General features: G+C 36.0%; 1 protein-coding gene across 1 annotated transcript; it reads left to right on the top strand.

The window, feature by feature from the left end:
- The first annotated feature begins 203 nt into the window (after positions 1-203).
- Positions 204-10,879, top strand: acbd5a (acyl-CoA binding domain containing 5a). The gene is given in 13 exon segments (XM_051882916.1): positions 204-247; positions 511-628; positions 1,005-1,125; positions 3,944-4,016; positions 4,120-4,237; positions 6,020-6,229; positions 6,356-6,373; positions 6,375-6,551; positions 6,680-6,765; positions 8,957-9,173; positions 10,122-10,321; positions 10,410-10,469; positions 10,766-10,879. Coding segments are annotated over 12 exon segments (1,473 nt in total). The 5' UTR covers positions 204-247; positions 511-549.
- The last annotated feature ends 3,951 nt before the right edge of the window (positions 10,880-14,830 follow it).

The following is a 14,830-nucleotide window of genomic DNA, read 5'->3' on the forward strand; positions in this document are numbered from 1 at the left end:
ATGTCATAAACCCCCTGGGTAAGCTTACCTTGGTGAACTACATTACCCAGAATGCTATGCGTGAAAGTAAAGACTTATGGTACTTGTAGGAATAAAATACCGTTGTCGCAAGACCTTCGGCAGTGTCGTTCTCCAAAGAAACTACAATTCCCAGTAAATACATGAAGGAAGGCTTTCGTATGTTGACTGTCAGGTACGTATTCATGAGGTCGTAGTCTCTCCAGTACAGCAGGTAGAGCAGCAAATGGTAAAGTATTAAATGCGCGTGCTTTTAACGTCGTTTTGATCATTTCTAATGCAAGTTTACATAGAAATATCACATTAAATAGTATTCGGTGCACTTTCAGTCATGTCTTGCTTGTCCTTCAGGATTTGTCGGGACATAATGGGTTGTTTTTGGCTTTGTTTACTTCTTTCGGAATAATATATACAGTCTTATGAACTTGTAATGAGCAGCTGAGGTTTACTGTCACATTAATCGGTTTATATGTAATGTAACTTTGCTGGTAGGTTTGATCCAGATCTTGCTGTAGCGGTTAGATTGTCATGATGGAGGGTGACAACAAACCAGTCTACGAGCAGAGGTTCAATGCTGCTGTCAAAGTGATCCAAAGTTTGCCTTCAAACGGTGAGTAGATTGGTCACAGTGTGTTATTGCAGCGGCGCACGCGACCCCTCACCTACTTTCATTTGATCGCCGCAGTATAATTAAATTACAAATTATCACGGGCTTTTTATGGTCAACGCGATTAGCCTACATTCAGCTGGGTTTAGGTGCTGAAATAGGTCGTGTGTACCACTAGCCCTCATCAGGGTGAATGTGTGGTGATTGGTGATGTAGCATCACGTGATTTATTGCCATATGACAACATGCTAAAGACATGCTAATGGAATTTCTGTGTAGAGTTCATTTACCCCAAACCAATATGCTGTTTTTTTCTCGAAAAGATCTAATATTGGATTATATATTTTTTGATTTAATGTTTTTTTTTTCCCTCAATCAGGTTCATTTCAGCCTTCCAATGACATGATGCTGAAATTTTATAGCTACTACAAGCAAGCCACACAAGGTCCCTGCAACATCCCCCGACCAGGATTCTGGGATCCCGTTGGCAAAGCCAAATGGTATTGAAATGGTCTGAAATGTTTAGCTATAAATGTTAAAAGAGGCCATATTTTGGCCTTTTTACAGTCTTGATTTTGTTTTTTGGTGTACTTGAATAGGTTTTTATTCTTGAACGTTCAAAAAACACTTTTTTCCCCACATATTCTCCATTGTTCAGCTCCTCTCTTCCCAGTCTGTCAGTAACGCTCTGTTTAGTTCCTGTCTCTATGAAGCCCCTCCTTCTGAAAAGCACAATGTGCTCTGATTGGTCGGCTGGAGCAGTGTGTTGTGATTGGTGTTTGGGAAGTGTCCCGCCTCTTACCATAACCACCAGTTTCAACACACTACTAACTAACTCAACCCCTTTATTCTGCATATTAATTATTTAAATGAGGAATATTGTGAAGAAAACTCAAGACTACAATGGAGGCGTTTCAGGGAGTTCAGAAACACTGATATAGAGAAGAACTGGAACTTTGCAGAGCTTTTTCATGCTCAAACAGCAACATTACACATTAAAGAACGTTGAAAATGGAAAAAAGTTGAAAATAGTTTCTAATATACCAATTTAATAAAAGTATTTTACTTTTTAAAGTGTTTAAACATTGCTCTGTTGGCTTGAGCTCACCTTCACATTAGTTTATGGCTCAACCAGTGGTGTGAGTTTGGGGAACAGGGAGCGTTTGGTAAATCAGTAAAAATCAGTCAATATTTGTGCAGTTCCACTTGGTGCTAATATTGATGCTAAAATAGCATACTTCACCTTAAATGTCACCGTCTCACTGGTGGGACGTTTGCGATTATATATTTAAAGGGCACCTATTATGCCCCTTTTCACAAGGTGTAATATAAGTCTCTGGTGTCCCCAGAATGTTTCAGCTCAAAATACCCCACAGATCATTTATTATAGCTTGTCAAATTTGCCCCTACTTGGGTGTGAGAAAAAACACACCGTTTTTGTGTGTGTCCCTTTAAATGCAAATGAACTGCTGCTCCCGGCCCCCTTTCCAGAAGAGGGCGGAGCTTTAACAGCTCACGCTTCGGTCGCTCAACAGCAACAAAGCTGGAGAATCTCACTCAGCCAAAATGAGGATTGTCAGTAACGGTGTTCAGACTTACATTGATCAAACCGGAGTCGACACTGATGGAGAGACTCAGGAAGAAGTTACAACTTTTAGAATGAAACTGGACATTCCTGAATGGTTAGTGGATAAATTTATGTTGATTCAACTCATCCACTAGCATGTGCCGTCATGTTAATCTTTTGTGCAAATCCAGCGTTGAATTGACTCTCGTTTGTGAAGCAGTCCGGCATAAAATGACGGCATGACAACAACTCTTCCTCTTCTCTAAAGCAGCCCAACATGGCCTCACCCCCTTTGCTGTGTGTTCTCAGGGGGCGGGGTTTATGTAAATTTTAGGGTTAGTGAGGTCACCAACCCGGGAAGTTGTATTCCCTACCAGCTGTTTAAAAAGCAATCCTTAGCATTAAACTTTGAGCGTCATAACTTTGCAGTTGTTGTTTATGCTCAAACAGCAACATTTCTGTGTTCTTTTCACATATATAATGTTTGTTAGAGATCGAATTCTCAAACCATATATGGAATTGACTGTTCAAAAAGACCCTCCTCCTTTAGTTACTGTTGCTATGTCCGACAAGCTATGCTGCTCTCATGCCACACATCATGTTCTCACACAGTGAAAAATATATCGCGGAGCAAAGAGGACGTGTCGAGAGACAAGACAGAGCAGGTTACTTTTGATATGAAATAAAGTCTCAAATTGTATAATTTTTAAAGAAATTTAAACAATAAATACCGTTTTGTGGTTCTTTAATGTGTCGTGACAGATCGCTGAGGTGCCTTATTTCAAACAGCTCGTGAACCGATCATCTCTCATCAAATAAACATGAATGAACATCAGAAGGAATGTTGTTTCAACCAAGGAAAGGTGTTAGTACACACTATTTTTCAAGTTCAAGTCCACCTACTTTAATCTTCAAACTCCCCTGACTGCTTTGTCAGATATCACGGCGTTATGATTGGTTACATCACCTGTCATTCAAACTCAAAAGTCCTTATATGGTCACCAATGGAGTCTGGCTGTCATCTAGTGGAAAAGTTTGGTACTGCACCCAAACAAAATCTAACTAAAAGCTCATATTTTGAGATATCAAACTAAAATTTGGAACACAACTTTGGCCTGATTTTCTTGCAGGTTTAGAGTCGAACATGTTTTGTAAAATATATATTTTATATAAAATATTTTTTTTTAAAATTATATTTTACATTTTTATAAACTTCTATAACTTTTTTTTATTTGACTTTCATAATTTTTTCTTCATTTCTTCAATAATCTGTAATTTAAAAAGAGACCAAGCACGAGTCTGTGCTCCAAAACATTTGAGATTTATAACAACTGAAGTTGTAAATGTCATTTTGGGTCTACATGATTTAGACCAGGGTCAATGATCTACTGAAAGTGAACTGTTGTTCCGTTGAAAGTTCAGTGAGATAACAAATCGGTATCAGTAACATCTGATTCCTATTATTAGTAACTTTTTGAAACATCACTCTGAAAGTTCTGCATTCATACTTCTGCAAAAACTTTTAAAAAATCTTTGTCGAAAGTGTTTAATGTAGCCGATAGAGTCAGATGGTTCATTGAGCAACACACTTTTTTCTATTTTATTATGGTTCATGCTGTTTTTCTTCCTCCATCTTTTATACATTCGTCCTGTGAGTTGCTTTAAAACGTGCAAACTGCTGCTAGAGATACTGATAACATCAGTGTTGACATGAAGCTTATCACTGACTCTTTCCTGGTGTTTGTGTTTAGGGATGCGTGGAATTCTCTTGGGGAAATGCCAAAAGAGGAGGCGATGGCGGCCTACGTGGATGACTTGAAACTGGTATTATGTTTTGGATTCTTTAGCAGTGTTTGAGATTGTAGTATGTGATGTAATTATTTTTGTTTCAGCTCTGTTGTAACTCAGTTTTAAATTTGCTGAACAGATTCTGGAAAGTATGCCTGTAACGAACGAGGTCGAGGAGCTTCTGCAGGTCATTGGACCGTTCTATGAGCTCGTGGATGAGAAGAGGAAGATAACGCAAGTGTCAGATTTGAGCACAGGTAAACTGACCGACAGTGCCCTCTCAGATCAATCTCACAAAAATGTTATTTTGCCCAAAAAAAAAGGAAAAAAAAGATAGATTCTCCATTTGTGATTCGGCGGCGAGCTACAGCTCACGTCTGTGTTCTTTCCGTGTGTTTTATGTTTGTTAGAGATTGAATTTAAATGAAATGCTGCCAAACTGGCCATACTACTTTTGAATAGGATATCTACTTTATAAATTGTATGAAAATTATGGAAATATATGGTTCAGATCACTCAAACGAAAAATGGAAATGGAAGTCCTTATATGGTCACCAGTGGAGTCTGGATGTCATCTAGTCAATAATCATTTTATCATTTATGCAATTAAAAAACAAACAAAAAAACATGGTTTTCACAATTCCAGACATTTTCAGCATTCAATTTTTTGGGTTATGGTAATGAGAATTTTGAAGGAAAATGTGATTAACTGTCATGTAAATGTCACAATGCCAAAAAATATATTACTAAATTAGGCTTAATATCCTTAATGTAAATATATATTTTTTCCTCTTAAAATTTCTGTTATGAATCAAATTGTAAAAACATCACATCAAATTAAGAAATTGTTCACAGCAATTCTGTTATCAGTTTCATTTGTGTAAAAATGTCAGTTATGTGTAGAAAGCCTGAATTTTTAAAATAATTACATTGTCGTAGGAAGAAACATCATTAGAAAATAATGCATATATATTATAAATGTATATATTTACATTTAATCTTATATCATATTTGTATACACTAATACAATAGGATTTGAAAAACAGATGCTTTTATTCAGTATGGACACATTAAATTGATGGGACACATAATACATAAATAAATGAGTATTTTATACTACTATTTCTTTATGTATAATTGTATTTTTTTCCACATGTATTTTATTTTTTCATTTATTTATTCATTTCCACATTTATTTATGTATATATGTATTTATGTCTACATTTATATAATATATAATTAAGAAAATAAATGTGGAAATAAATAAAAGTGGAAAATAATAAATAAATAAATAAATGTGGAAAAAAATACAATTATACATAAGGAAAAAAAGTAAAAACACTTTTTTTTTTCATTTTACATTTCTTCATATATTTATTTATGTATTTATTTATTTATTATTTTGGTAGGTTTGGGATTCCATACATATCATGGTTCTCACAAAAATATGAAGCAGAACAACTCTTTTCAATATTTATAATAATAAATGTTTCTTGATCATCAAATCATCATATTAGAATGATTTCTGAAGGATCATGTGACACTGAAGACTGGAGTAATGATGCTGAAAATTCAGCTTTGATCACAGGAATAAATTACATTTTAAATATATTAATTTAGAAAATAATTTTAAATTATTTCAAAATATAATTTTTTTTTCGATCAAATAAGTGGAGCATTGCTGAGACTTCTTTCAAAAAAAAAAAAAAAAAACTGTAGAATTTATGTAAATAATTATAACATCTTGTTTACATTAATTAACTAATGACCCCTTTGTTTCACGCTCAGCCCGCTTGGAAAGATTTGCTAGGCAACTTGAAGGCAAGTGAATATCAGTGTGTTCTCCCAGTGGCCTTAGTTCATAGTGCCGTAGTCCAGGAGTTTCCTTTGACGCCTCAGTCGTTCAGTCACTGCTGTCATTAGTGTAGACTGCTGGGTTCTGTACAGGGTCGTAGTGTTTACTTTCCTGATAGAACAGAGCTTTCAGAAAGTGTGCCTGTCATGTGCATATCAAAGCATCATCTTGTTGTTTTCGCCAGGCTTCGGGAGCCTGCTAACGTCACCACCCAAAAGTGTCACAAAAAGCATCATCAGGACAATGGAGATGAACGGCAGCCTGGACAGTTACTCTGTCAAAGCAGCAGAAACGCCAAACACTAAATCAATCGAGCTGGAAGATGGAGAAGATGATAATGAGGAGGAAGAAGAGGAGAAAGACGAAGAAGAGGAGGTTAAAGAGGTGAAAAAAGGTAATTTTTAAAAAGATGCTATATTGTTGTGGGTCAGTCCCTTTAGTGCCTTGGCAACCATACAGCATTGTGAGCAGTTTTGCTACTCTAATGCATTTGCTTTTTCAACATCTTTGTTGTTTTTAGCCTCACAATCAAAGAAAGCGGGCTACTACAGGGAGACTTAAAGGACCGGTATCGAACGGTAATGTCGGTCAACATAAGGTCTTTACCAATGGGACACACGGGTCTGTGTCTGATCTGAACAGGCAAGAGTCGGAAGAAGACCCTGAAAGCATTAACCATGACGGAGACGTCATAGAGCTCAACAGACACATCAAAGGTGAGGAAAAAGAGTTACCAACATAACTAAGACTTGATGCATTATTTTAAAAGTAAGATCCTGAACACACTGTCAGTAGTTGTCTGAACCTAAATTTTTAAAGACTCAATGTCTTGCATATGAAACAGAAGATGTGTCCAGTTCTCACCATGTGGCCAGTGATTCGGACAGCGAGGTGTACTGTGACTCTATCGACCAGTTCGGTGGAGAAGAAGTAAGCAGATTCCAGTTCACGCTTCATGTCCTAAACATAATTTACTTTATGCTAAGAAGTTAAGATACAGGTGTGGTCACATTCGTGAAATTTTAGCAAAATGTTGTGGACAAAGGTTGGCTATTATCTATTGTCAATAGTGAAGCAATGACCAAACAGCGTTCTGTTGGCCAACTTGAACAAGTTAAATTCCCAATATCGGATGTCGTCCATGCAAATTTGACCATATTGACCATGTGCATGGTTACTTCCTGGTTTTCGTTAAGCCAGCTTGTACTCGCTGTACATCGACACAAAACCATCAATGGTTCACTTTTTAATGCTGTATTTATATTTTAATGCAGTTATCACACTTGCCTAATTTGCCAATAAACCAGTTTTATTGATTGCAATAAAGACGAAGCTAAAGGGAACGTTTGAATAAGAAACGCGGTGTCTGTAATTAGACACGCACACGCAACATTTTCCAGCACTTCAAATGTTATTCTTAATGTGATGACCAAAAACATTATTTGTTCATCCTTCTGAGATGAACGTTTCAAGATGTAGGAAATGCAACATTTGATAGAAAACACTTTTATTTAAAAATTAAAAAGACATTAATTATAACCATCAGATGGCGGCAGAGGAGCATTTATTGGTTCATATTAGCCATTTCCTGTAATAGTTTTTCACTTAGTTTCGCTTTTTAATATTAAACATTTTAAAATCACTAGGTTTAAAATACATTTTGTCAAGGTGAAGTATGAAGTACTCACAACATCTCATGAAAAACAATAACTTTTCTTGTGAGGTTCAGTGACGTGACGGGTAATTTTTTTTGTCCAAAGGCCTTAATAATAATAAAAAACAAAGATATGACATCCAAAGTATGTAAGATAGTACAACTAGATCTCTTTTATTGAATCCAAAAGGTTTTAATTATATTTTGCTACATATGAAGTTATTTTTGAAGTGTCAAAAGGTCATTTGGTTTAACCGTCCAAAGACCAATACAGCCATTTCATTTGTGATTAAAATATCCTAAAATGTAATAAATGTATATATTTTTTTATTCTGGCATGATTTTATAACATCATATATAAAATTGTATTGTGTAGAAGTCGTTGCTTTGTTATGAGAAAGAATGTCCGGAAAAATGAATTCCATTGATGTCATTCGGAGTAACCAATATTAAGGGACCATTTTGGATCAAGTCATGTGGTCAATATCATGTGACAGAATGTGACATCATTCAGACAGAACCACAAAGAACCACATGGTCATGAAGCAAAGTAACTAACTCTCTCTTAACTATTTGAAAAATTCATGTTTTCTCTTGATCATACGCATGACCCGAAACATCAGGTCATTCGGTACAACCGCTATAAATCATGTTGTAATATTTTAAAAACTTGTACTAAATATAAAATGTTTAATTGTCCTTTTGCTAGCTAGATATCAGCCTGTTAGCATTGTTTGAAAATATCGTCATTCGGTAAAACCAAAAGTGTCATTCGGTAAAACTAAAATTTTTGGTTAAACCATATGACTTTTTTTTTTTTCCTTGTAAAAAAATGACAAAAGAGGTGTTAATTGATTATAAAAACCACATAATCTCTTTAACACTTAATAAAACTTCAAAATTAATTATCTCCATTATGTTTATATTTTTTACACTTAAAAAACCTTATTTGTCAATGACCCGTAAATGAATTACACAGAAAGCACCGCGCTCTCTTTATAATCACTGAAGCTGTCAGTCAGAGCAGCGCAAGATCAATGATTTCAGCACACTTGTGAAAACTCACATTTTATTCAACGAATCTAACTAAAGTGCACAATAAATCTTTCATTTACAGTGTGTTGATGCTTTTGATGGTCGAAATTGAATTTTGCTGAGTAGGAACACTGAGAGACACAACTTTTTTTAATTTTTTTTATGTCATCTTACGTTTGAATAACTAAATTAACACTAGGTCTGACTATTTAAGTGACTATATTCATATTATATACTAAGCATTACACTATTGATGCTGTTAAAGCTACCTCAGGACAGTGAAGATACCGACACACCAACAAGTGACATTTCACCGGAAGTTTCCAGCTGGATTATATTATTGCAGAAGTTCTTAAGAACGTTCAGTGCGTATGTTCGGCAGAATTCTAGCAAAATGTCAGCAATGCATGTGCTTTTGTTCCTGGACACCAGGGATCGGAGATACACGTCAACAACTCACTGGACGTGGCTGAGGAGAGGCACAGCAGGCTGTCCTCCACAGAGGAGGTCAGGTCACAGGAGGAGCTGCTGGAACGGGAGGAAGGTGTACAGCATGGTGGAGAAGACGGACGGAGCAGCAGAGGAGGTTCTCAGAGACAGGGACTTCCTGTGAATAGAAGTAACAGTTCTGTGGTCAGAAGGGGAAGAGGTAAAAACCTAGCAGCCAAAAACAGTAGCGATCATATATAAGCTCTGTTTCAAAACTTGCTTTTATTGTGTGCATAAGGCCCTGATATACTCATGATGAAGTTCTTTTTTGTTCTTCGCTTAAGAAGTTTGATAGCGAACTTCCCTCCACCACACACGCTGCTAAGAGCTGATGACCAAACTGACAACACTTTACACATACACTAGCACACGTGTAAAAACCAAAGTATACTTATGGCTTTAGGATGGTGCATTACAACAGCATAGTACAAGCTGCGATACACTTCAGGCAAAATCAAAGAAAGAACTGGTGTGACTTTCTGGAAAAATTTGCTTTGGCTGTTAAAGGATTAGTTCACTTCAGAATTAAAATTTCCTGATAATTTACTCACCCCCATGTCATCCAAGATGTTTATGACTTTCTTTCTTCAGTGGAAAAGAAATGAAGGTTTTTGAGGAAAACATTCCAGGATTTTTCTCCATATAGTGGACTTCACTGGGGTTCAGCGGGTTGAAGGTCCAAATGTCAGTTTCAGTGCAGCTTCAAAGAGCTCTACACGATCCCAGACGAGGAATAAGAGTCTTATCTAGAGAAACCATCTGACATTTTCTAAAAAAAAAAAAAAAAAAAAATCATTTATATATATTTTTTAACTAGAAATGCTCGTCTCGCACTGCTCTGCGATGCTCCACGCATTACTTAATCACGTTGAAAAGGTCACGCGTGACGTAGGTGGAAGTACAGAAAAACTCCATCTCATTTTCTCCTCCAACATCGTTGTTTTAAAGGCCGTTTGCACGTTCGCTTTGTAAACACTGGGTCGGTACTTCCGCCTACGTCACGTGTAGGTTTTGGAACAGAGCTGAAGTCCTCAAGTAAACTTTGTTTCTCTAATCTGTCAATGATCTACAGAATGTTGTTTGAGCAGATGTTTCTCCTGTGTTTCAGGGTCCAGGTCACCTGCGCCTGGCTCCGGGTCAGCAGGACCGCAGCAGGGCAGTGGGGGAGACGGGGAGCGCTGGGGGACGGGTGGACCTGTGATGGAGAATCTGAACGAACAGATCATCTGTGCTCTGGCCAGACTGCAGGAGGACATGCAGAGCGTGTTGGAGAGGCTGCACACGCTAGAAGCTCTGACAGCCGCGCAGGTCACAAACCGTCAGCTTGATCACATCAAGATAACACAGATTAAATCTCAAATATAACATTTTTGATTTTTGATGTTCCTCTTCTCAGGCCCGATCCTTAGCGCTGCCATCAGACTACCTGTCTCCACCTGTACATAAAACTAAGAAGGTAGAGTCTTTATAATAAACTGCTTTTATAAGAGTTAGCTAAAGAGGAGAGCTAGCAACGCCAAGGTCATGGGTTCGATTCCCACTGAATGCATAAACTGATAAAATCTTGAATGCAGTGTAAGTCGCTTTGCTGAAGTGTCATACATGTAAATATTATTTTGTACCCTGTTCATAGAAAGGGCCAGTCCCAGATCATTTTAATTCATTTTATGTGACTATGCCATTGCCATAGAATGAGTGCTGACATATTTGCATTTATTATTATTATTTATCCTTGTTATTTACACTTTACAGAAGCCATCCTGGTGGCCTTTTGATGTGTCTCCTGGAACTGTGGCGTTTGCCGTCATCTGGCCATTTGTGGTGCAGTGGCTCATCCGGCTGTATTTTCAGCGCAGGAGAAGGTGAGCGCTGTCATGTTACCTGTGTAACACTTACTTTTTTTTTTTTCCTCAATACTTACACTGTTCTTCAAAAGTAAAAAAAAAAAGAAATTAATACTTATTCAGCAAGCATGTATTCAATTGATTAAAAGTGACAGTAATTCTTTAAAATAAATGCTGTTCGATTCATCAAATAAACTTTTTTTTTTTCACAATTTCCACAAATATATTAACTTGGCACAACTGTTTTCAACATTAACTCTTTCCCCACCATTGACGGAATTTTCCGGCTATCCATGTTTTCACTGTTACTCGGTAGGGGGCGCCATTATGCATCTTCTGAAAGAGAGAAGCAATAAAAGCATTGCTTATGCACGTTGTAGTTTTTGATAAAAACACAATTTTCTCAGCTTTTTGTTTAACCCTTTATGACCGACAGGAGCACTGGCACTCCGGTTTGTGTCTCTGTTTAAGAGCCAATAGAAACTGAAACCAAGTAGGTAGCACAATAATTCTTTTTGCATACAAAACTAGAGACTTTACACCTTCAGATCATGCCTCCAACATGCTCCTGTTGTGTTGTTTTCACCCTCTAATAAGTCTGCACACATTGAGTTTACAACAAAAACAGCGATAGCTGAAAACAAATATGTAGATTTCAGGTGGCATTTTTGCTCATAACTTCATGAAACATGCACAGATTGTAGAAACACAGCATTATTTACAGCAGATTCTCAGGATTAAAATGAGTTCAGACATCAACATGATCCATTGCTTCGATCTCGAGATATTCCTCATGGGGAAACGATTTTAAAAATGCCCATTAGTGGACATCAAGGGCTAAACAAAGAGGCTAAAACTTCAAAAAGGCAAAATTTTCCTCCTATCTTATTTCCTTCCTGAATTATTGCATGTAAAATAAGAAAGATATGTAAAATTATAATAAAAATGATATATTTGTATGAATTTTATCAGCAATTATTCAGCATGACAATGTCTAAATGTATTGTAATTTATATTTTCTAAAAAATTAAAAAGTTATCTATCAAACGATACCTACCTTTTGACTTTTTTTTTTTTTTTTGCAGTTATGAGTCTTTACTTTTGTGTTTGTCATTTAGAAAAAAACAACTCTAAATAACTCTAAAAATGCCTTCAGGTCATAAAGGGTTAAAATGTTGCTTTTAAGTTGATGAAGAAAAAGATACATGAATCTAGAATAAAACATTTTTGTTGTTTGCTTTGTTTTTGTTTGTTTAACAGCAGGGGCTCTGTTCTTTCTTTTTGTGAAAATGATCAGAAATACTGCCGGTGGCTGGAAACGTTTTTTTTTTTTTTTTTTTTAAATGCTGGTGGGGAAAGAATAATGTTTCTTGCGCAGCAAATCATCATATTAGAATGATTTCTGAAGGATCATGTGACACTGAAGACTGAAAATTCAGCTTTGATCACAGGAATAAATGACACTTTACTATATATTTACATAGAAAACAGCTGATTTACATTGGAATAATATTCCACAATATTATAATGTATTTTTAATGAAGTAAATGCAGCCTTGGTGAGCAGAAGACATTTATTTCAAAAACATTTAAAAAATCTTGCTGACCCCAAACTTGTGAACGATAATGAATACTGTCGCACATTTCCTATTTAGTTGCCAAATTTGCATGTAAAGATGCGCATGAAACAGAAGTTGCGATGTAGGGCGGGGCTTGATTATGTCCATGGGGAGTTGATTGGATGTTTGAATGGTTGTGGTTTGCTGTTGGTCAATCTCATGTGAGTGACAGGTTGCCCCGCCCTCATGCCAGTAAACATGTCATTAGGGAAGAGATGTTGTTGCAAGAGGAAGGAGAAGTTATTATGATTCAAGATTATAAGGAACATGGAGAGAAGAAAAATAAAATCGCAGATAAATCATTTATAAACATACTGCAATATCAATGGTCAATTTTGATTTCATGGTGACTTTAAGATTGGATCATGTTGTTGCAGAAGAATCAACTGAAAGGAAGGAACTGATGGTTGGATCCAGAGGAGAGCGTATCCCGCGTTTAGGAGGAGGAGGGCGTTTCTCTGCCTGTCCCGTGATCTCTGACTCCTGCTTTTGCACTATGATGATGATGATGACTCTAACAATTAGTGCACGGAAAGACAGAGTGAATGTACAGCATTGCAGCTTATCACAAGATTTCTTTTGTACTTTTTTTTTTTTTTTTAATTAAACCTTACAAAGCGAGAAATCTCTGATTTGGGTAATTAAAAGTAGAATTATGATCTTTCATAGTAGTTATGAAAATCCAGTTATTATAACTTTCATGTCACATGTATCATCAGTGTTGTGCACATAGCTGCTAACTGTCATTAATACTGTAGCAAAGAGTAGAGCACTGATGAGAAGCGCACATGTGATTTCTCTTCATCTCGGCACGTTTAGCAGGGTTTTGAAGCGTAATAGGGAACAAATCAGGACCCACAAATTTGTTAGAGCTAGGAACATTTTTAATATACATGTTAATATCTATACTTGGCATTTGCTCAAGTGATCTGTGGTGCTGATCAAAGCCATAAATAGTAATAAACAATCATGCATATTTAAGTGACCCTTTGCTTTGCAAACTTATAGAAAGGGTCAGAAGATGTTCTTCATTCGCTCAATATCCCATCATGATTCCTGAAAGATCTGACCTTAACATATTAAAATCTCTGAACGTCACTGCATCACATACTGAATATTAAAGCAAGCATCATTTATTTTAAGTAAAGATAACAAGCACACTTTAAGAACATTTCACAAAAAAAGTCTAGAGAAGAGCATGATTTGTTTGCAGACGCAGTGACGTTCAGACGTGTGTTAGTGTGATTCAGGTGTGCAAATAGTTTTTGGGTCCGCTGTATTTGGCCGCATTTACACGCATATCTCAACAAGGTCTGTGTGCATGAGAAATCATAAACCTTAGTCGCCGTTCGCAGGGTTCAGACTGAAATGTAAAGCACTTTGGATGAATGTGAAGACAGTGACATAATATCTAATGTTGAGAGACCTAAACTAATAATTATGAATCATTTACTGTTTTTAACTGAAGTACAAGTTTTGTTTCATTGTAGTTTGTGTAAAATAGTCAATAATGTTAATAATTCCTTTAATAACTGTATATTAGAAATGTGCAAAAATATACACAGTTATATTTTAATTGTACTATAGTGTAATGTAGCATTTGCATATATAATTCATGTCTGCACTACTTTGAATCATCTGTAGAGCAGGAGGTTCTTGATGCTTTTGTTCTGACTATGTTCCTATTAAAACGGCATACAAATATGATCGGCGCATGTTTCACCACTGTCATTCAATATGTTAGACTTAAGCATTATTAAAAGCTTTTGAAAAACTGAATGGTGTTTATTCCCATCTTGCACTGTATTTAATGCACTATATTTGCACTTGCATTATTAAATGTATATTTTGTATTTGTTGTATTGTATAAATCTAACGTACCTAGTAAGATGCACACAAAACTTGGTCCTAAATTCTTCACAAAACATCTGCGTAAATGACACAAACATTTTACAAGAATAAATCACATGATTTTCCATTTCAGGCTAGAACGTTTTCCAAATTTTTATATATAGTCATTTTATATATATATATATATATATATATATATATATTAGTCCCAGACATGACAAAAGAATATCGAGAATTTTTATTTAGAATTTTTTTACTTCAATATTTAGAATATTTAGAATTGTTTTACTTCATCGGAATGGTACGAAACTTCGTAAAGGTTTCAGTACTTGCTATGTGAACAAAAAAAAAAAAAAAAAAAAAATCATGGACATGAATCCCGGTCAAAAATGTGCGCACTGGAAACGATTGGAAAGCTAATTTCATCTAGTGGAAGTGTTTGGTACTGCACCCAAACTAAGTCTTACTGAAAGCTCATTTTTTGAGATGTCAACCTCAAATTTG

This window comes from Ctenopharyngodon idella, chromosome 23, assembly GCF_019924925.1.
Source record: "Ctenopharyngodon idella isolate HZGC_01 chromosome 23, HZGC01, whole genome shotgun sequence".
Classification (NCBI taxonomy): Eukaryota; Metazoa; Chordata; class Actinopteri; order Cypriniformes; family Xenocyprididae; genus Ctenopharyngodon; species Ctenopharyngodon idella.